The sequence below is a fragment of the Castor canadensis genome, chromosome 9, assembly GCF_047511655.1.
Source record: "Castor canadensis chromosome 9, mCasCan1.hap1v2, whole genome shotgun sequence".
Taxonomy (NCBI): domain Eukaryota; kingdom Metazoa; phylum Chordata; class Mammalia; order Rodentia; family Castoridae; genus Castor; species Castor canadensis.
In genome coordinates, this window is record NC_133394.1 from 26,861,407 (window position 1) to 26,885,780 (window position 24,374).

The window sequence follows — 24,374 nt, forward strand, 5'->3', positions numbered from 1 at the left end:
AATAGGGAAAAGACTGAAATAGTTGTGCAGATTAAAGTGACAGTGGTATTGCTTTAAAGAAAAAAAAGAGAGAGGTTGTGACAGACAAGATTTAGAAAGTAAAAGGTACAGACTAGATGAAGGGGGAAGTTAGTAAAGAGTTAAAGGTAAGCCAGTGCTGGTGGCTCCTGCCTATAATCCTAGCTACTCAGGAGGCAGAGATCAGGAGGATCACAGTTCAAAGCCATTCCTGGGCAAATAGTCCATGAGACTGTATCCTAAAAAACCCCATCACCAAAAAGAGCTAGTGGAGTGGCTCAAGGTGTAGGCTCTGAGTTCAAGCCCCAGTCTGCAAAATAAAATTTTAAAAAAGAGGCAAAGGTAAGAAAGAGTTAGTTGCTGAGAATGAATCTGATAAGAAAATAAGGAGAGGGTAATTCTAGAAACCATAATAGGGAACAAAGTAAAAATAACACTAATGATAAAACTGAAAATTTTGACTACTAGCGACTGAGTACTTTAAAGTAACTAACCACCAAGCAAGGTGTCTTCCATGTAATATCTAATTCAAACTTCCAGATACCTTAATGCAAAAGTATTGTTTCTTCCTATTTCATAGGGAAATAAATTGCAACTTGAAGAAGCTTAAATAATTTGTTCAAGGATGAAAGCACAAATTAAATCTTTACGTCTTCAAACCCTTGCTTTTAGAAGCTGAAAGGTTGCTCTATACAGGGCCCTTGCCAGTACTGCTCTGTGGCAAGCCTGCCTTATCTTACCACACAATCCTGTTCCCCAGCACTTTCACTTGCTTTCTGAGTCTAAATGACACGTTCTCACTCTGTTGGCATGTCAGTTGTTCTTTTAAGTTTTAATTGTCAATCACTTTTCATGCTAGAAAGCCTGCATTTGTGCTCTTTACATAACAGCTCTCAGCTGCTACAGTCAGTGGACTGCAGTGGACACTGGCAGCCTCTTCACTTCATGGTTGCTAATGAGCCCTTCAAGTTGTGACAATATCTGTCCTTCGGCAGATGCTGAACTCAGTATCCAGAGAAGGATGTTAGGGAGAAAAGGGGTGGGGGGCCTGAACTGAGTCAGAGGATGCTTGTCATAGATGCTTTTCATCTTTTTCCATCATCATCAGCCCCTTTGCCTGAAGTTGCTAGTGCCAGTCCTATCAGCCACATCTCGTTTCTTGCCCTGCCCCAAAGAAAAATCCCCTCTGTTTATTGTAACTTGAGTTGACTTATTTCAGTCCATAAAAAATGGGATTACACTTGCAATTTCCTAGAGCCAGGACTGGCAACTCAGACCTGTCATTTGTTAGTGAGTATTCCAAACAACCAGACTCATTGAAAAAAAAAAAATTAAAGACGATGATAATGGAAACAAGACAGAGAGGTTTATGAACTTTATTTGAAAGGTTTATATAAGCAACATCTCTTGTTTAAAGGAAAACAAGTAAAAATATGAGTGAAAGTTCATTGCAGAGAAACTAGGCATTAGATATTTCAGAAATAAAGTATCTTATATTTAGTTTTGGAAATATAAGTATCTTATGCTTATATTTTAGAATATAAGTATCTTATATTTAGTTTTAGAAACATAAGTACCTTACAAACACAGTCACTGTAACATAATTTCATTAATACAAAGTCACATAACTTTCCTGAAGAGTTTACTATGAAGAAATTTACGGCCATTTAGTGTCATAATTTCATATAACATTGTATTTAAAAGGAAAACCAGATTTTATTCAATTCTACTCCAATACATAAGTCTCCTCTTCAACAATGTTTTAGTTAAGGGATATTCTGCCTCTGCCAGAGGAAAAAAAATTCCACAAAGGTAAATTTATTAGAAATCATTAAATAGAGCGTAAAGACAGGAGAGTCATCATCCTAACAATATTCATATAAAATAGATAACTCAGTCAAATGCTACTGTGACAGGTTCTCTTATAGCTCCGAGGAAGACACTGTAATTCTACCTACTTTTATAGATAAAGAAACTATGGTACACAGAGGCAGCCAGCATCTCACAGATCATAAACAATAGGTCTGCTTGACCTTAAACTCTGACCCACCCAACATCAAAATGACTGCTACCAGTACATCTGATATCAGACTATCACATGTGTAAAAATTAATTTTAAATGTTTGAATGGAGTTTAAGTATTTATATTTCTCTTGTATAAACAAGATCCATTCAAATTTCTAAAATGTACTTTAGAAAAATAATAAAATTGTCTTCCAAGTTTCCTCAGTGTATGTAGTGTGTGTATAAATAACTAAATAATACTTATCTATCGTTTCTCAGCATTGGTTAATATCTACAGGTTGATGCTAATTTAGTGAAAGACCAGTATGATGAAATAAACAAAGAATCTCAGATACTGAGAAAACAAAGCTGATTAGTGTGGCAAAACATGAACTTTCCTTTACTATTCCCGGGGCTTCATTTTCACTCTATGTGCATGAGTGAAGGCATGAGGTTGGGACAAGAGAATTTGGGTTTAATGGAGTCACAGAGTGAACACTAAATGAGTGTATGTGAGTTTTGTGGTTTATGCGGTTAGGGAAAAAATGGACTATATTAGCTTAAGTGTATTCATAGATAACTACTATGAAATTCCCCATTCATTCTGTGGTTTGGGAAAACATTGACTATTATTAAAATAAGAAATTTCAATAGTCATGATAAACTAACTTATACATTAGGTGGTTATGAATGACTCTAGACTGTTTTACATTTTAATGCAATGATTGAACATGCTTTAATAGTATCCTCTCAGCTTTTGACCTCCAGAAACAGTTTTTTGAGGATTATAGCTTGTAGAATAACCTACTAGATTTCTTTTTGGAATTTATAAAAGAGGTTACAGCATTTCTGCAGTACTGGCTCTAAAAACTTATTAGCATGAAGAAACCAAAATGGCCATGTAGATAGTCACTCCCTGTTTGTGTTGGGCCTGCTCTTTCTACAGTAAGCTGTTAGTGTTCACTTCATTTTGCTTTAGTCACTTTATTTTTGCCCCCTCTGGTGCTATCTTGGGATGCCATAATAGAAGGACGCTGAATCAGACAAGCTGTAATTTTCATTGCAGACATGTCTCAAGGCAAATTTATAAGCTGTGCTTAATATCAGACACTACTAGAGGGAACATGCTTTTGTTCTAAATTACAAAATGCTCTGCTATTCTAGACTTGAAGCATGTTGAAAATAAACTACCTTTTTTTGTCTGACATCAGGAACTTCACATAGGCAATATATTAAGGCATTCCTTTACAAATTCATTTTACTAAACAGTTTCACCAAATAGCTCATTGTATAATTCTGTATTTGGGCTGAAAAACTACTTTCAGGTAAAGCTATGTCATAGGAACATGATGATACTAAGGATCCCAACACTTGATTTTAATTTTCTTTTCATGGAAATTCAAGAGAGAATATTAATTTATTAAACAGTATTTTACTAGTGTGAGCATTTGGACAAACCATGTAGACACATGTGTAGATGTAGGCATTAAAAATTTCACCCTAGATCACTGCCACCAAATTGAAGTTTTTGATGATTATAATGAAGATTGGATCCCAGATCTGCCAAGCAGCAAGTTGCCAGTCATCTGCTGGTAGGGTTTCTGTTAGTCTGTCCTCTCCGTGGACATTCCGGCGCTCTGCGGTGCTGTGAGCAGCTACCTGTGCCTGCATCTGAAGAAGATGAGTAAACGAGGCCTGCTGTTATAACCTGTATAGATACGTTTGATTTATTCCTTCTGTGTTACTATTTCAGAATATCCTCAACAGTAGTAAAGGTGTTGTAAATGTTGGTGTCTTTAATACAGTTTTTTCCCACTACTGAAAATGAGTGAAGCAGTATTATTATTGTCAGGATTTCACAAAGATAATTCTACTATGTCCCTGGAAAAAGTGCTTTGTCACTCTGCATTAAATTGTACCCTGGTTATTACACGTAGCCCCATTTTTTTAATCCCATTTTCTATCCCTCAATTATTTATTTACACTGACATTTTAGTTTGTCTTTCACACATGGAAGAATTAGTTCACTAGTTGTAGAATATTCTAGAAAATTCTTCTCATCAAAGAGTGCTTTTCCAATGTGTCATTTATGCAGCAGTTGTGTAGAGTAAAAAAGGAATGATTATAGCAGTTTTCATGGAGTAAAAACTCCATGAAACAAAACTCAGTAAAGTGCACATCAAATTTTGCTGAAAGTTAACATTAGCAATTGGTGCAAACAGTTCTATAAAAAGAAGGCCTTAACTTATTGTTTACAGCATAGTTTTGTGAATTCTGGAGACGAGAACTGCAAGAATGTTCCCGGTACCTTTCCCAGTGCTACTGGTGGCTTACAAGACTTTTCGAAACCGTTAGTTAATGCCATATAAAAACAGACAAAAAAGTCAGAGGTATAAGTTACATGAGGTTTGTGATCCATGGTTCTGGAGTGCCTTGGGCATTGATTCTTGAGCAAATTATGGTAGAGTGTTTCAAAGCATCTTCCCCACTTCCCAAAATTAGTGAGCTTGATGCACACCGTCCTTTCACTTTGAACACTACGCCAAAGATACATAAATACATGTCAGTCATTATTGTCAGACACCTACACATATTCAATGAATTCCAGTGGATTGGTAAGTGGCTCTCCAAGTCAGAGATCATAGAGTGGTTTAGAAACTCAAATCTAAGGAAACTGACCAACAATCTAGAGAGAGAAAACCTGAGACAAATAGATGACATTTCTAACTCAAAGATTGGTTTGAAACTCCTGGAACTTTATCCTGAAGCAAAGAAAGCCAAAAACATATTCAGCTTCCAGAAATATGAAATGTATACTATTTGAATACAAAGAAAAGTCTCTTTCTCTCTTCTTTTCCCACTTTCCCTTATCACTCTCACCTTCTCTCTCTCTCATTTTTCTCTCTCCCTCCCTCCCTCTATCTCTCCCTCTTACACACACATACTCACGCACACACACATACTCACGCACACACACACACACACACACACACACACACAAATCCTACATCAACTATAGCCAAAAATATATAGAAGTAAGTGTTACCATCTTATGGTGGAAACACTGTAACCTTTGAGAAAGACCAACCTACATCTGAATACCACCTCTCTCCTTGCTGACTATGTTACACTAACCTAGTCACATATTTTCTTAGCTTAAGTGTCCTCAACTACAATATGGTGAAATTCTTCCAAAGATAACAGACATCACTAGCCACTCCATAGTCACGATCATAAATGCAGTCATGAAAACATGTTTATGGAAAAATGTAATTACTTTTAAAATTATTAAAGCTTTACTACTTAGAGCAGTTAGGCCTAATGTTTATAATATATTAAAATAAACTAATAAACTATTATGATTAGTAATTTAATTTGTCAATACTTTAACATGATTGCTACATTTTCCCTTCAGTCACAGTTCACAAAAAACTGCAAGGCCTTTAAAAATTTTTACCTTTTCTTCATTAGTGATTTTGTTTCTTCATAATTTGCCATATATACTTTAACTGCAGTTCTCCTCATTCATTACATCTTAATATTAGGAAAAAACAAAATAAAAGCAATTTGATATCTATCTTTACTTACATTGCCCTTTTCTTCCTTTAACACTTGAAAATATTCAGTACTTTTTCTCGTGTCTCTCTTTTCTCCCAATAACCAAGGTCTCTCCAGGATCTGTCCAAGCAAACAGATATCCCTTATGGCACGGTCCTGGACTCTGCAGTGTATGAACATGTTCGCATGAAGGGACTGAACCCTTTCGAGAGGGACAGCATGTACTCCCAAATGTGGAGGATGATTAACAGAAGCAATGGGTCAGAGAACAATGTTCTGGAGTCCCAAGCAGGCATTCAAAAGGTACTGGCTATGGTTTTTCAATAATAGTCTTTGCCATGTTGTCTTCCATCTTGGAATTGCTAAGTCAAAATTTATTTCTTGTTTTCTATAAATCTGACAGAGTTTTCCGTTAAATTATGCCTTCTATGAATTTAAAGAAGGTTTTGAGTCAACTCAGTGCACCAGTAGAGAGAATTTAAAGTTCTCTGTGGTGTCTAACAGATCGGTTTCTTATGGAATTTCAAAAATAGTAAATATGCTCCGAAAAGGATTAAGGACTTAGAAACATGAAGACTAAAAAAGTTTTTACAAATCCCATTCCAAATATCATTCAGGTTATCCTTTTTGTTTTTTTGTATTTTTTAAAATGACTCAGGGCATTTTCTGCATTTGTTTTTAGATTAAAACATTATCTTTACTTGTGATTATGTGAAGCTATTTGAAAGTTAATCTTGTCAGCAAATAAGGTTCCTACAAATGTCTGTTTCTGTTTCCAAATGTGAAAACCTTTATCTACATCTTATTTTTCTATAATCATCATTTAGAAGTTACTATTTAAAAAAAGGCTTAGAAAGGCTTTTTCCCTTTTGTGAAGAGCTTAAAACTATTTTACATTCTGAGATGTAGTTATTTACATGTATTAAGAAGCAATCCAGGCCCTATCAACCTCTGTGAGAAAACTGACTGTTGTCCTCATTGTCGTGGCTTAAAATTACCTCCACTGCCTAGCCTGGTGAAGATCCCTGTGTTTGGCATCAACAAATAATTGGGGAATGAATGCGTGAATGAATGTCAATAATGGTAGCAATCATACTCTCCTCTTTGTCTCTGTGACTTTCCACAACAGAGTAATTTTGACCCCAAGTCTGAGTTTCCTGTTCAAAAGGCAAACACTGAAGGATTTCGATATTAAAATTATTCTACCACAGGTTGCAGCATTGTACTCTCCCTTTTCATGTGTGTCCCTTTATCTACTATGGCTGTCAGTATGACCTCTGGAGTCAGTTCAAGTTATCCTTGCAGTCACCACATTGCCATCACTATTGTGAAAACTGATGGTGCTGACATAAACCTCTCCATAAGTACTAATGTTGTCTTTAAGAAAGTCAGTGTCTTTAAGATGTTAGCAACGGCCTCTAATTCCTTTTCCCTCATTGTACAAATCTCAGTTTTCTAAAGCTGGGTTTTGATATTAAAGTGTTTCTTTTTTGCCTTTCCCAAGAGGACCTGGAAGTTCCACTTCTGGAAGTTCAGCCTGGTGTCCTCAACTAGAGGAGTGGGGGCTGGAAATGTGGATCCAGTAGAGGGGAGCAAGTGTAGATATTCTAGGGTTTAGTACATATTCATGGAATATGAATTAATTCTTGATTTTCAGAATAAGTACATGAAATGGTTTTTGAAGTTATTTTCCCTTATACTATCTACCATTAAGATGAAATTATCTGGGGCTGGAAGTATTATATAGCTCAGTGGAAGTGTGTCTTGGCATACGTGGGACCCTGGTTTGAATTCCCAGGATTAACAACCCCCTCCAAAAAAAGGAGGGAACTTTCTTCTTGAGGATTAGTATAAATACAAATTCATGGTTTATTTCTGTTCAATTTCAGGAGCCAAAGCTCCCATGACTAATAATCTCTTTCTATACAGCATTATGCTGGGAAACTTTGATTTTCTTTTCTCTCATCAGATACATATTTTCCCAAGAAAATACTTTAAGAAGGAAACATACATATTGACTCACTCATTAATTTATTCGTTCAACAAATATTTACTGAGTACTTGCTATGCACCAGGTTCTGATCTAGGAACTGGAAAGCATCTGAGAAGTGGGCACTGGTTTCATGAGAAAATCTGGTGAAGAAGATAAAAGGAAAATAAAACATGACTAAACAGAATGATATAAATTGTGATAAAACTATGAAATTTACAAAAGAGGGTTCTGCTGTAAAGACTAAAGAGAAAATCTACAGGTCATTTGGCTCCTGTATGCCTCATGTTACATATTGGTAAAACAATCACAGTGTAGGAATTAGAAGCTTGACCTTTTCGAGTAGGTCACCCTGAGTTTGAATCCAGTTCATTTTTTAAAGATAAAATGTGCAAATATGACTTAATTATTTAGAATCTTTCTTGGCCTTAGGAGTTTCATTATGATGATAAGAACTCTGTCTCACATAGCTTTTGTCAAGATTAAATAAGAAAATAGATGTAAAGTATCAATAAAATAGTATGAACTAGAGCCATAAACCTATCTTACAAATAGTCCTGGAGAGTATCTGAAAGAATGTATATGTGAGAGATTTGTAACTATAAAAGTTTATTTTAAATATGTCTTAGTATTAACTTAAAATTATGACATAATAAAAAAAGAAAATGCAGTAGAAGTAGAAAACATTTTCTATCCCCTGACATAAAAGTTTAAAACTAATAAGTTTTAAAATGCAAATTAAGTCCTCAAATGTTTATTGTACCATATTTATTTGGTTTTCTGATTTACCACAGGGGCAGAATATGAATTCACAATAGAAAATAAAAAATAGCTAAGTGAAATTTGCTTGTAGGATGTATTTGTTTCACCCCAGGCAGAGACAGTTGAAAATTGATTGGTTAGACAGTAAGTAGAAATAATGAAATGTATTTTCATTCAGTTTGCAAGGTTTTGACAAGTTTCTACTAAAAAACAAAAACAACCAAAAAATAGTAATGTCCTCACCTGCTAGAGGTCATGGGAGGGTCATGAAACTGAGAATGGTAACACATGAAATGCGACTATGGATTCCTCTTGGAACAATTCATCTTGCACAACTCACATAGCTGCTTCCTGTGCTCTGTCATTGATATCTAATTTGTGCTGGCAGAAGAGACCTTGGAGGTTGTCTAGGTCAACATTCCATAAAAGGCAGAACTTCTTCTGTGGGGTCTTTGACAGGAATCCATATATATATATAGTAACTGCCTCCCAGGAAAGCCAGTATCACTGATAAACAATCCGCAGGATTTGTAACCTTAAATGGATCTCATTAAAGTCTCAGGCTGCACTTGTTCTTAATTGAGCTACTAGTCTCATTAGTTTCTCCTCTTGAAGTGAGATCCTGATCCCTTCTAGCATCTTTGTTCTGCTTGTTCCAAAGACATCAGTGCAAATGAGCAAGTCTGGAGTTCTGACGTATACTCTTCTTGCGAGACATTCACCTGTACCAAACTCTCCTAATTAAGCTAGAATAAATTTGTCTCTTCTGCCCCAGACTTTTTGCGCAAGGAAAGAAAGTATGGTTTTAAAAATGTGACTGAAATTTTCAGGCATTTAACAATTACTTATTGACTACCTTCTATGTATAAGTCACTGGGGTGAACAGAAATGTAAACAAATGCCTTTGTCGAGTTGGCTTTCTAACCAAGGTGGCAAACTAAACAAAGTAAATAGACTGTATAGATACCCCATAGTGAGAGGTGTTAGGGAGAGAAAGTAGCATAGAGAAGGGAGGTGGCAAATATGGAGAAGCTGCATAGACTTCACTGAGAAATTGGTGAATAAAAACTTGAAGTTGAAGCAGGTATAAGAGAGGAAAGAAAAAGGAAGAGGTGACTAGGGGAAAAGGAGAAGGAAGAGAAAGAGGAAGGAGGAGGAGAGGGTTGTACATCTGGGTAAAGTGTTTCTAGACAGAGGATCAGCCAATGCAAAGAAACTGAGATAGTAACATGCCTAGATTTCACAAGAATATGGAGTATGGATCCAGAGAAAATGGATAATATCATGGAGGTGACAAGATTTGAGAAGTAAAAAGTTAAGAAGTTAAGAGGAGACAAATCATGCAGGGTCTCACTCATCAAAGCATGGTCCTACTAACTAACAATGATAGTACCTGAGGGCTGGTTAGAAATACCAACCATTAAGACCCCCAACACAGGCTTTCTGAATGCTGATCTCAGTTTAACAAACTCTAACAGTGATTCACAGCGTGTGAAAATTTGATTTGTGCTAATGCAGGGCTATACAGAACATTCTTTTTTTGTATACAGAAATTGAAATTTAATGTTTAGAAGTCTTTCTTGATAAACATGAAGGAAGATGAGAGAATCCAAGTGGATACTACAAACACTGGCACTGAAACAAGTCATTTGTGGCAAAAGATAGACAAGCAACCCAAACTCAGTCATAATAGCAGAATCCAAATAAAATTCCAGTTAGCCAAGTTGAACTCAGAATATAGGAAGTTAAAAGTTCTGTGCTCTGTGCAGTTTTATGCTGACCTCTAAAAGTAATCAAACTATGGATCCAGTTTGTCTTACTTAGGATTCTTCGGGAATGCAAATAACAGATTCACTAAAAGTGTTTTCTGTACGACAATCTTATTATTATGGATAACAAGGAAGCAGAAAATGGTCCTTGGATTGGCAAGTACATCAGCACACAGCTACCTTCACAGACCCTATTGTTTTTAATTCTTCTGCTCTCCCACCCACAGTGATGAGTTTAGTCTTTAGGTCCTTACTGCACAGTCACAGGTGGGTTTTCCCTATTCACCTAAATAAGATACAAATGCAGGTAGGAGAATATTTCATTTTATCATAGAAAGCTTTCTAGAAGCTTCCAAGTCAGGAGTCTTATGAATAGATGATATCCATAACCAAGAACAGGAAAGTGGCTATTGATCATTTTAGACTCTCTAGTGGATGGTAGACTCATTGACAAGGAAAGGTAGGACAATGGTTGAAGAATAAGTAGCTAAGTGTGCCTACCACCTGTAAATCTGTTGTCATAAGCAAGTTTGCAGACCTTGGATAATCATTCCCTGCAAAAGTCATTCTTAGCTGGCTTTTACTCTGTATGTGGAAAAAGAGGCTTTCATACAAAAGAGCAGCATGATATAATTCATATTTTGGTAAAGCACATGGCCCCTGCATTGAGAGAAACTGAAGGAGGCAATGTTGGAACTGGAAAAAAAGTTGGAAGGCCATGCTGGCCACATGGCAACATTTGCAAATTACATCATGGAAAGCTCATCCCTGTTAAAACCCAATCCATCCCACAAAACTACAAATGCAAGCAGTTACTGGCATTAGCACATTAATGGAATTGAGTCTATCAGGTTATTTTGTAACAGACTGGACATAAAGCAGGTACTTTCTGAGAACATGTGGTGAAACTTCCAGGTCACAGGAAAAGATTTGACTAGGAATATAGGATAATTGCTAGCACTGAAATAATGATATCCTGATTATTATGAGGATGGTATTCAGCTTTTAGTAGCCTATTAGACCTCAGGTTGTCAAAAAAAATAATTCTAGAATTGCAGTAGTGAGGACCACTAGCAAAGTAAAGAAAGTCAGGATTAGTAGGATTAGAACTGCTGTCCTAGCCAGAGGACAGTGAAGTAGTAAGTAAATAATACTCCAGAGTACAAAGTACAAAGGCTGTGTAAATACAGATGGTAATAGTGAAGTGGGTGGTGGTGCTGGCAGTAGCAGTATTTAATCCAAAGGATAGCTCCATTTATTTTTTTTTAATTTTATTATTCATATGTGCATACAAGGCTTGGGTCATTTTCCCGCCTGCCCCCACACCCTCCCTTACCACCCACTCCACCCCCTCCCTCTCCCCCACACCCCCTCATTACCCAGCAGAAACTATTTTGCCCTTATTTCTAATTTTGTTGTAGAGAGAGTATAAGCAATAATAGGAAGGAACAAGGGTTTTTGCTGGTTGAGATAAGGATAGCTATAAAGGGCATTGACTCACATTGATTTCCTGTGCGTGTGTGTTACCTTCTAGGTTAATTCTTTTTGATCTCACCTTTTCTCTAGTTCCTGTTCCCCTTTTCCTATTGGCCTCAGTTGCTTTTAAGGTATCTGCTTTAGTTTCTCTGCATTAAGGGCAACAAATGCTAGCTAATTTTTTAGGTGTCTTACCTATCCTCACCCCTCCCTTGTGTGCTCTCGCTTTTATCATGTGCTCATAGTCCAATCCCATTGTTGTGTTTGCCCTTGATCTAATGTCCACATATGAGGGAGAACATACGATTTTTGGTCTTTTGGGCCAGGCTAACCTCACTCAGAATGATGTTCTCCAATACCATCCATTTACCAGAGAATGATAACATTTCATTCTTCTTCATGGCTGCATAAAATTCCATTGTGTATAGATACCACATTTTCTTAATCCATTCGTCAGTGGTGGGGCATTTTGGCTGTTTCCATAACTTGGCTATTGTGAATAGTACCGCAATAAACATGGGTGTGCAGGTGCCTCTGGAGTAACTTGTGTCATAGTCTTTTGGGTATATCCCCAAGAGTGGTATTGCTGGATCAAATGGTAGACCAACGTCTAGCTTTTTAAGTAGCCTCCAAATTTTTTTTCCAGAGTGGTTGTACTAGTTTACATTCCCACCAACAGTGTAAGAGGGTTCCTTTTTCCCTGCATCCTCGCCAACACCTGTTGTTGGTGGTATTGCTAATGATGGCTATTCTAACAGGGGTGAGATGGAATCTTAACATGGTTTTAATTTGCATTTCCTTTATTGCTAGAGATGGTGAGCATTTTTTCATGTGCTTTTTGGCCATTTGATTTCTTCTTTTGAGAAAGTTCTGTTTAGTTCACTTGCCCATTTCTTTATTGGTTCATTAGTTTTGGGAGAATTTAGTTTTTTAAGTTCCCTATATATTCTGGTTATCAGTCCTTTGTCTGATGTGTAGCTGGCAAATATTTTCTCCCACTCTATGGGTGTTCTCTTCAGTTTAGAGACCATTTCTTTTGATGAACAGAAGCTTTTTAGTTTTATGAGGTCCCATTTATCTATGCTATCTCTTAGTTGCTGTGCTGCTGGGGTTTCGTTGAGAAAGTTCTTACCTATACCTACTAATTCCAGAGTATTTCCTACTCTTTCCTGTATCAACGTTAAAGTTTGTGGTCTGATATTAAGATCCTTGATCCATTTTGAGTTAATCTTGGTATAGGGTGATATACATGGATCTAGTTTCAGTTTTTTGCAGACTGCTAACCAGTTTTCCCAGCAGTTTTTGTTGAAGAGGCTGCTAGGATAGCTCCATTTAAAAGACCATCAGTCCACCTGCATCCAAGAGCAATATGTAAGGGATACCATCACTGGAAGATGAACTGGTCTCTCAAATCCTATCTTCTATTCTTCCAACTACTTAGGACACAGACATGGTCCAAATAGGGTATCAAGGCCTCAGTTAAGCTTAAAGATTAAAGCTGAAATCAGTTTTAATTCTATCCAGAAAAACTAAAGTATTGAAATGAAAGTGAAGACAAGAGACTGGTCAATATGGGCCAATATCATAGATTTTGAGAGGTGCCACTAAAAATGAATTCCAGACCCTATGAACTGGTGAGGTAGTTTTACTTACTTCTGGCTAAAATACTGGGTGGACTATACCTGTAATTTCACACTTAGTCAAGACATAATCTTCTGTTATTTACTAGACTTCGTCTGAAGCATTGAAAAGCATAGCAGAATAAGCAAGTTCTCTGTCCAACAGAGTTTTAGTATAGTGGAGAGAAGAGACAGACAGGCACATAAATGTGTGCTATAAAGAAACACTGGGAAAGGAATGGAGTAGCAGCAGGAATATGACAAATTGGATGACCACAGGAAGCATCTCTGAGAAAGTTACATTTGACTAGAGACCTGAAGGAAGACAAGATATGAGCAATTCAGATAATGGGGAAAAAAAGGGACAAAAGTGCCCCAGGCAGAGGGTGATTCAATGCAAATTTCCTGAGACAGAGGTTAGTCTGGCATGCTGGAGAGGAATATCAAGAAGACCACTGTGGTTGGAGCAGGGGGTACAGGGAGGGGCTCGTGGTGTTAGAGCAGAGTTAGGAAAAAGATCAGAGTGGGAAGTGGTCAGGATGGAAGCTGTTAAAACTGCTGATGCTTCGGTCTCACTAAAGTTCAAATTTTATCTTAATTGGGAAATAGAAGGCATTTGAATTTCTTAAATCCTTTCAAGTAATTCAGATTCGCAGTAAAGGCTGGGTATCACTGATGTAATGCTCTGTAAGCCATTTTAATGACTTTGGCTTTACTCTGAGATTGGAAGCTAGTGAAAGTTTTGAGCAGGAGTGACATGATCTTTTTAAAGGTTTGCTCTGGGTGCTTAGTGGAGAAGAGAGAACTCAAAGTTGGAAGCAGAGAGACAAGCTAGGAATAATAATCCACTGCAATAATTCAATTGAGACTTGGTGGTGGCTGGCCCAGAGTAGTTAAGGTGGAGCAGTAGTTAAGGGACTGAATTTGAATATATTTTGAAGGCAGCTTTTTTGACAAAATTTTCTAAAGGATTAAATAAGGGATGAGAAAAAAGGAATTTAAGTCCAACTTCTGTGTCCTAACTAGTTGGAAGAATAGAAGATAGGGTTTGAGAAACCAAATGAGAATTTGTCCATAACATGGCTATTAGCATGAAATTATTTATTCTAGATGTTCAGTTTGGTTTTATAGATACAAGACTGAGTGGGAACGTAGGTGTATCTAGAGAAGAAAGATGATTAGAGACTGATCTTGAAACAATTTAACATTTAGAGGAAGGCAAGATAGAAAATGTATATAAAAGCACTCATTAAGGATCTACAAGTGATTCAAGAGGAAAACCAAGAGAGAGAAGGCTAGAAGCAATTGAAAAAAAGGGTTTCAAAAAGTTCTAAAGGCCGGACACCAGTGGTTTATACCTGTAATCCTAGTTACCTGGGAGATTGACATCAGTAATATCACGGTTCAAGGCCAGCCTAGGCAGGGAGTTTTCAAGACCCCATCTCAATCAATAACTGGACATGGTGGCACATACCTGTCATCTCAAGTTATGTGGGAGGAGGATCGTGGTTCCATGCCAGCCTCAGCAAAAAGCAAGACCCTATCTCCAAAATAACAAGGATCATCAATTTGACAGTAAACCATCATTGGTGTCCTTGATGAAAACAGGCCCTGTAGAGGGAAAGGAGAGAAGACATTAGAATTAGATTGGAGAGAAAAAAAATTAGAAAAGAGGAAGTGGAGAGTAGGAGAATAGACAACTTTTTGAAGAAATTTTTCTGAAAAGAAATGCTGAGCAGTTATGGCTATAAATTAGAACCAATTGACATGATTGTGAGTTTTTCTCTAGCCATTTTCATCTGCCTAATTGTAAACACAAAGTTGACAAAGAACAGATTTTACCAACATTGGTTATCATAGATAAGTATGGTAGAAAACAGTTTATGTATCGTAGAAAATAATAGGGCAAAGAAACCAAGAGTATATACACAAAAAGTAATTATTACAGATTGTGGATACTGATCCATTTAAGAAAGTGATGATAGATGTGAAATTGAAAATACAAGATGATGGCATGAACAATGGATTGTAGGTTTGAATGGGATTGAAGAATTGTTGGAGTCAGAATGACAGAATTAGAAAGAATATGAAGTTGGTTCTGAGATGACATATTTGAAATTGAGATGGTGAAGAGAGAGTACCATTATTAAAAATCATATTCCATGGGATTAGGTAGCTGAGTTAGGAGAAAAGACATGGTTATTGGAGAAGAGGAAGCCAAGAGACTAAGAAATCAAATTCTGGAAAAGGATGTCCATGTGAATAATCAAATTACCAAGAATAAAAAGAGAACTAGTATTTGAAAGAGTGACCATGAACCAAGTGATAAAATCTAGCAGTGTTGGGGGAAATGACACAGATGAGTAGCTGGTGGCACTGTCTGACAACACGAGCTTCAAAGTTGGAGGACATTAGGGACAAGTACCAAAAGGTCGTTTGAGTGGCAAAAAAAGACACCTACTCCTGATGGAACCTGAATAGTATGAATGTTGTACCAAAGAAAAATAGCTACCACCTGTGAAGACCATAGGCAATGTATCCTCAGGGTAGAAGCAGGAAGCAGGTTCTCTCTAGCAACAGAAAGTAAGAGGAAATTTTAATAAATGAATAGTAGATATAGGTAAGGTGACTGTATGTCCTAATTTGCTTGGTCCAGTTACTAACCATGTCCCTTCTCACTCCTAAGAGTGTTTGCAATAAAATAATAAATTGTCTGATCTTAGTAACTACAGGGATTATGCTGATGGTGGAGTTTCACAGAGACAGTAGGAGAATATAGACAGTGGGAGAGAAATCAGGGGATGTGCAGATCCATATCAATGAGATGTCAGTTATGACCTAAAAACCTAGAAATTTGCATGATGGTGGCATTTGAGAAACAAGCCCTATATGGACTGTAGACTCTAGACAATTAGTGTTGATAAGAAAGTGAGTATGGAGTGGCAGGAGGGGAGGCAAATGTCACCAAGACCATACAGAGGTTGAGGGACAACTCTCATGCCTGACAATGGTAGAGTGGAAGCCTGGTTTATGGCCTTACTAGCAGCTGCAAGACTTGAGTGTCCTACATCTCACTGAAGGTGGAATAGGTAGCAGCTGACATGTGCTAGACTTAAGGACAAAGTGCATGCCAAGTTACATAAAGGAAAATAGCCTGGGGGTAGAAAACAGATTTCAACTGTGACACAGTTCTATGCATAGTTATTCCTGGTTTTATGCACCTCAAACCCATGAACTGGCCATATCCTCTGGTCTGTTTGTTCCACTTCCCCTCCTCTTAGAGCTTTGTAGATCATTTGGCATTGAGTAAAAATGCCAAAGTTAATGACGGTTAATGAACCCACAGCAGAAAGATGGAAGAGCAAACTCAAGCTTCAGTGAACTACTTGGTCATAAACTGACAGAGGGTATGACCTTAAAATCTGAGTTAGACCCTTATTACAGAAACGAGCCCTGCTTGAGGAAAAACAAAACAAAATACTAAATACTAAACAGCTCTAGGTTATGAAACTTCCAAGGCTGGGCTGTCACACCACTGTACCTGTAGGTAACAGTAAATTCACTACATTTGAGCTTTTGCCAAATGATTCAAAAAACAATATAGATTCACTTTAGCACTTCACCCTGCATATGGGAACTCAGATCCCAATGGTATAAGTTCTGCTCTTCAGAAATTAGAGTTTTTAGGTTTGTGTCAATAATCACACAATGAAAGAAGAGGACTGTGCCAGTGGGAGAATGAGAAACACATAGAGATTATTTCCAACAATCTTGCTGATTTTCAGCATTTTTGATGTTAGGAGTTTGGTGGCTTTTTAATTATTATTTTTAAAACATATTTTTAATAATAATAATCCTCATGGATGTTTGAAATCTAAATCAGTCTTTTTTTGTAGGTTTTTTAAATCATTTTTATGTTTACTCACATATATATACATTGTCATAAGCATTTTAACTTGAGTTTGAATGTGTTAGGTTTTATAATACACAAAGCATACTAGAAATAAATGTTTTTTCTAGATGTTAGGAAAAAATATGTATGCATATATATACTGCCTCTCCATATATAAAGTGGGTGCTGATGAAAATAGTGTGGTGTTTTATGTATGCAAAGATGACATCCCTATCAACCTATTATTGGCAGGGCATATATTTTTAAAACTGCTTTTATTTCATAGTGAAAAATGGATGTTAATAAGCCGTGACAACAGCCAAGAAAAATGACTACTAGTAGTTACCTCTTAGAGAGTTGTGCAAGATATTATGAGAACACAGAAAAAGAGGATCACAATAGCTTGGAGGATGAAACCAGTTCAGGTCAGTAAAAGCTTCTTAGAGTAAGTGATGTTTGACTAAGGATGATTTAACTGAGTAAAGGGGAGATTGCAATCCAGGGGAGAGAGGAGGCAGCCTGAACTAAGGCATAAAGGTGAGCAGATTGCAGTATGTGGGAGAAACTGAAAGGGATTATAGTTAAAGAATGGGTGCTACAAGAAAGTGATGGGGGAAGTACAGCCTGTGCTTGTAGAACAAAAACACTTACTGAGCCTTGTATCTTCTGAATTTGCTAATTGGACATTAATCATATAATTCCAATTCAACAAGCAAAAGAGATGTGAAAAGAATAACCAAAAGATATTTGAAAAGAAATTCCTGGATTGGAAAGAACATATCAACACTTTGGACCTCAGCTTTTTCCCATATTTTAAAAATTGTAGATATGGGACTGATGAATTGTACAATTTTTCCCACAAGTGTTTAATGACTCTTCAGATTCTAACCTCAAACTATTTAATAGCCACAGATACTGCAGAAGCCTGTGGTAGGAGCACCCGGTGCTTGTTGTTAGTCCTGGTGTAACATACATCTGCACACTCAAGCAGAAAGAAAATCTCCAAAGGGATTCTAACTTTATAGTTCTCTAGGATGGAAAAGAATGAATAGTCAAACCTTTGTCTCCTGGTGGTTCCATTACATTCAAAACATCTCTGTCTAAAAAATAAATTAAGTGGTACATCGCCTTTTTTAGTTCTTACTCTACTCTAAAAACTATTTGCATGAAATTGCCTGTAATTCCATCTATTTGAAAATGCACATACATTTTTAAATTTTTCTACCTGAAAAATACAAAAACTTTTAAAAAATAGAATTTTAATCCATTCACTCTACTTATCCAGATTTATTCTCAGAGTCAACCTCTGTTAATAATAGTAGGAAATACTGAGTAGTGACTTTCTTCTACATCTTAATAGGGTCACATATGTATGGTTTTTTTTCTTGGATTTACATTTTGATGTATTTTATTAGAAAACTGCCTTGTACCCTTGTCTTTTGCAGTTTCTAAATTAGAAACATCTTTCAGATTAGCATATATTATCTGCACATTGTTTTAATACCCTCTAAACATTCCATGAACTACAAATGTCTATCAGATGACTGCCCTTGTTGAACACTTGGGAGGTTTCAATTATTTTCTCCTAAAAACAGCTGCAGTGGACATATATTTTATATATATATATATGTTATTATTCTTATAGATAGGGTCCTAAAAGAGTCCTAAGAGTGGAATTGTGGGCTAAAGGCCGCATGCATCTACAAATTTAATAACTATTTTCAACATAGTCTTTAAAAATTTCTACTACCAATACCACTTCCACTGTCAATAAATTAAGTGTGCTTATTCACCTCCTTTCTTGACAGAAGTTATTAGAATTAAATGACATTACTCTCATTACTTCATTTTCATCAAATTGATGAATGAAAAGTATTTCATTTTAATTTTCAGTTTCCTGATGGTTTAATAAGACCGAACATTTTTTCAAACTTGTATTTTTCATGCATCATCTAGAGATTGCTAAACATTTACCATGCTCCTTACCAATTGTTTTTATATTATTTTATATTATCAATTGTTTTTATAAATGTAATACCTCTTTTTAAAATATTAATAATGCAGCAGTACTTTGCCTGTTTTGCTATTCTGCCCTATGCTGCAGGCTTCCCTATTCTGGTCTATGTCCACATCACATTTGTGTGGCCAGTTATGCAGAGGTAATGGCAAGTAAACACCATCCAGTACAGTCCTGTCATAAATTCACCTGCCCAAGTGAACATTTCATCAGATAGCACTTCCTTTGCCAGGAATCATGTCTTCAAAGAACATGATTTACTTGGCAAAACATTGGAAAAGATAAATGGTTTTGTAAATATGTCTTTAAATTATTCACTGTTTTCTGTTCTCCCTTTTATCCTTAGAACTATGAATACAAACAAGAATTTTATAAAATGTACTCCCTTAGTAAATAATGTATACAGAGAGGGTTCAAACGTTTTGAAATGTTTTCCTATGGATATTTTCTAATGAAGTCGTTGGATTTTCATGCCTGTGTATTTGCTTTCCCTCAGTTCAGCTTTAGACCTTTAACACGTACTACAAACTTTTAGTATTTCCTTCTCCCAGTGGTAGAACTAGGAGCCTATAGAGGTTTCAATTGCATCTTGTGGATTCTAGCCCCATTCGTACCCACAAAAATGTTGCTCTTCTCCTCTCTGGTTTATGTGTTTAGTGTACTGCTCTGATTTTTTGTTTGTTTGGCTTTTTTTTTTTTTTGAATGGCACTGGGATTTGAACTCAGGGTTTCACACTTCACACTTGTGAGGAAGGCACTCTGCCACTTGAGATATGCCGCCATCCATATTACCTCTGATTATTTTGGAGATAAGGTCTGGCTTTTTTCCCAGGTTAATCTAGCACATGACCTTCCTATTTTAACCTTCCCCCTGGAGCTAGGATGACAGACATATACCACCAGGTCTACCTACTGGCCGAGATGGGGGTCTCATGAACTTTTTGCCTGGGCTGGCTTTGAACTACAATCTTCCTGATAGCAGCCTCCAAAGTAACTAGGATTACAGACGTAAATTACCATCACCCAGCTGTACTCTGATTTTTGTCTTCTCAATTAAATTCTCAGATTAAAACACAAATTCTGTGATTACTGCTTTTATATTTCCTTTCTTGTTAAATATCTATAACTATTATTTTCCTTATTTTAAAACAATATGTCTTGCAAAATCCTTTATAGTTCTGTAATCTGGCACCAGCTCAGCCTGAGAAATGACAAAATGAAATATTATGCCTTTATAGTATTTTGAGGCAATAAGAATAGTATATAAAAATCCTACTTATGTTTGGTAGAAAATAGCCTGCTCTTTTGATGTTCCCTTTATTTCTTCTACATAAGATTTAATATTAGAATCCATATGTACAAAATATTTTTTGAACTCCATAACTAAGATAGAGAGACTCTTTTTAGGGCATAATGAATGATTTATAGTATAATCTAAGCATATCACATCAATACTTTCCATACAACATTCAACATAAATTTTTATTGAAATGTTTTATTTTTTTTAATTGCGAAAAGTGTATTTATCATAAAATTTACCATCTTAACCACGTTTAAGTCCACAGTTTAGTGATATTAAATAGATTCACGTTGTTGTGCAACCATCCTCCCAGACACCTTCAGAACTCTTTTTAACTTGCAAAACTAAAATTCTGTACTTGTTAAACAACAATACCCATTCCTCTTGCTGTCACAGCCATGTCAACCACCATTCTACTTTCCCCATGAATTTGACTACTTTAGATACCTCATACAAGTAGAATTATGCAATATTTGTCCTTTCAGATTGGCTTATTTCACTCAGCACAATATCTTGACGGTTCATTCATGCTGTTGCATGTATCAGGATTTCCCTCCATTCTAAGACTAAATAATATTCCATTGTGTGTATAGATTCCTCGTGCTTATCCACCCATCACCCTATGTCCTTGGATCTCTTCTTGCTCTTGGCTGTTGTGAATAATGCTTCTATGAACATAGGTGTACCAATGTCTTTTAAAATCCCTGCTTTCAATTCTTTGGAACTTATCTCCTGCAATGGAATTGCTGGATCAAATGATAATTCTATTTCTAATTTGTGGGGGGAGCCATACCATTTTGTATATATTTTCTGCACATTCATACAAATAAAGCACAGGATTCCAGTATCTCCACATCCTCACCAATATTTACCATTCATGTATTTATTTATTTTAAACGTAGCCATCGTAATGGTTGTGGGGTGAGAAACAATATTTTAATATACATTTTAGGTGGTAATTCAAGGCTAGCAAACTTGAATTACTACCATCTCCAAACTGTGTTGTATTAGAAATTAGAGTTCTTGCTTTGGTAGCATATATACTAAAATTACAGTGATACAAGAGAAGATTAGCATGGCCACTGTGCAAGGATGACACATAAATTCATGAAGTACTCCATAAAAAAACTAAAAAAGAAGTTAGATTGGGAGCTGGGTGAATGGCTCAAGCAGTAGAGTGCCTGCCTTGCAAGTACAAGGCTCTGAGGTCCAGCCCCAGTACCACAAAAAAAGAAAGAGAGAGAGAGAGAGAGAAGGAAGGAAGGAAGGAAGGAAGGAAGGAAGGAAGGAAGGAAGGAAGGAAGGAAGGAAGGAAGGAAGGAAGGAAGGAAGGAAGGAAAGAAAAAGAAAGGAAGAAAGAAAGAAAGAAATTAGATTGTACTGCCTTATCACAGAAAGCCCCACACTACTGAAAGACTCAATCCAGCCCACGAAAATGCTTTGTACCGGGAGTGAGCCTCGGAAACAGAAGACACGAACAACCTAACAACTTAACCCCAGAATAGGGGATAAGGTGTGATTAGTTTAACAAAATAAAAACAAAATCCATGTTGTTCTGACACACCCAGTTAAGAAGAATTTGTTTTCTTAAATTCTCCAGGAAAGTTTATCTCTGACCATTACCCATTGCTATTTCCAAAATTCATCCAAACTGTGGAGCTGAAAGGGAAAAATGGAGATCTTCCAGATTAATCATTTGATTTTATAGATGATGAAATTATACCTTAAAAGGTTAAGTGATTTACCTAAGGCCATACAACTAATTAGTGTCAAGATTTATATGTACATCTCACATCTCTTAACTCCCATCACTTGCTCTTTCCATCACAATTTCAGAAATTGTCTCTAATGTCTTCCCAAAGCAAATTAATATTCACATCACAATTTGAGTAGTTTTCAAACCTTATTAAGAATTACCTAGAAAGGCTGTTCAAAATGCCTGTTATCAAACTCCAAACCCAGATATTATGATCCACTGGGAGGGAAGGGGCAGTGCCGAGAAATGAATTAACAAGCAATCCAGGTGATTCTGAAGAAGATGCTTCACTGCTTATCTTCTGAGAATGGCTCTACTGGAGATTAAAGTCTTACGTCAATGATCTTCAAAGTGTGGACCCTGGACTGGCAGCATTAGTACTATCTGAGAGCCGTTGAGAATTGCAAATTCTTAGACCTCTTCCCAGTCCTACCTATTCAGAGACTGTTGGTTGGCACCTGAAAATTGAATACTAGCAATTTCTTCAGATGATTCTGAGGCACCTAAAGTTTGAGACCCAGTGACCTAGGCTATATTAATCCAAGCAAGCCTCTTGCTCTATTCTATTACCTTGCCAATGATGTTTTAGAAATCCAGAGCTATAGGTATATTGAGGTAATCTAAAATCTTTTATTACCCTAGTTTATTCCTACTGAGTGTTTTAGATTGATATGATATGATTAATATGTAAACATACAAATGCATGATTTCCTTAAATTTTTCAACACTAAGAAACAAAATTTCCTCTATTTTTGCTCCTTATATGCAGTTGGTCAAAAAGTAGAGGTTAGATGAGAGACACATCAAGTAGAAGGTGTTGTCTCCCTCATGGTGTCAGCCTTTATTCTGTAGGAAGAAAACAAAACTTATCTGCTCAGTATACATCTCCACCTGATACCCGCCAGCGTTTCTGCCAGCCATACGTCTAACACTGAACTAATTATCTTTCCTTGCAAGCTGACGCTTAATCTTTCTGTTCTTTATTTCTGTTAAAAGCACCATGTCCTTCCTGCTATCCATGCTGGAAATTGAAGAGTGATTTTTATTGCCTGCATCCCTTATGAGAGTGAATTAATTGCTTTAACTATCAATCCTGCCTCTGTAGTATCTCTCCCATTCACTCCCTCCTTTCCCTTTCTACTTCCAATTTAGTAATTCATGTCATCATTACTACCCCCGCCCAGGACTATAGAAATAACTAACTAATTAGCCCCCTTCTGCAAATTAATCTTCCCTCAGTATAGTACCGATAGTGATCCATCTTTGCTCAAAAGCTTTTAAGTGTCCTGCTTTATCTCAAATGCAGATTGTTTGTTCTAGCATTCAAAGTTCTCTGTAACTTAGCATTATTCTCTTTCATTCTTCATTTACTCATTCATTATTTTCATTCAAAAAATATTGGATGCCCATTCTGTACTAGGGATTGATCTAGGTGTCTTCTTTTCCATTTCACATGCCTTATATTTCTATCAAACTACATTACTGGCTTTCTTTTATGTTCTCCTACATTCTTATATATCAGATACTGCTCACTTATTTCCCTCCATCAAGGATTCAGTCCTCCTCCTGCAGTCTTCATTTTCAAATTCTACATCAATTGTTACTATGAAGTCTTACCTGATTTTTTCCAGAAATAATTATTTTTCCCATTAAATTCCCTTTATCCATCCTCATGCATTGTGTCCTTTTGACATTATATTTGTCTCTTTTTCTGGATTGTATACTACTTTGGGTCAGGAACTATACCTGATTCATCAGTTTTCCCTGTGCCTCTACAGTCACTCACAAAATCAACATTCTGCAGTACTATAGTGAATTAAACTAAAAAGCTCTGTTTCATGCTCAAGTCCTTGAAAGTCCTGTTTCCAACTTGAGTAACTAAAGTTTTCTTAACAGAAATCAGTCTCAGATTATTCATGAATTCAGGAGTTAAATTTCTTCTAAGGCTTAGTCCTCATAGAATGTCTCTCCTATAAATAGAGTAGATTTCCTATAGGTCTTTCATAATGCTACAACCTAGTCACTGATGATACAACCTACTCACTATCTTTAAGGGTTCTCAGTAAAATAATTTATAAGCAGAATAAATAAGTCTCAATAGTTTTCCTCCTGAAAACAATCTCAGTATAATATGTTTGAGTAACTAAGACCTATAACTTTAATTAAGGAAGATTGATGTGGGATTCTGTGTTTTAAGGCAGGAAAAATGATCA

At 36.4% G+C, this 24,374-nt stretch overlaps 1 protein-coding gene and 1 non-coding gene across 5 annotated transcripts in view; both read left to right on the top strand.

Moving 5' to 3' along the window:
* The window catches only part of Grid2 (glutamate ionotropic receptor delta type subunit 2), a 1,442,266-nt gene that overhangs the window by 1,169,779 nt on the left and 248,113 nt on the right, over positions 1 to 24,374 (top strand). For all 4 annotated transcript variants that reach the window (XM_074041373.1, XM_074041371.1, XM_074041372.1 and 1 more), the window contains one exon: positions 5,688 to 5,883. In XM_074041373.1, coding sequence (XP_073897474.1) covers positions 5,688 to 5,883 — 196 coding nt within the window. The remainder of the gene's footprint in view (positions 1 to 5,687; positions 5,884 to 24,374) is intronic.
* On the top strand, positions 21,429 to 21,532 carry LOC141411159 (U6 spliceosomal RNA). Its single transcript, XR_012435999.1, has one exon. It is a non-coding gene; the product is annotated as a U6 spliceosomal RNA (small nuclear RNA).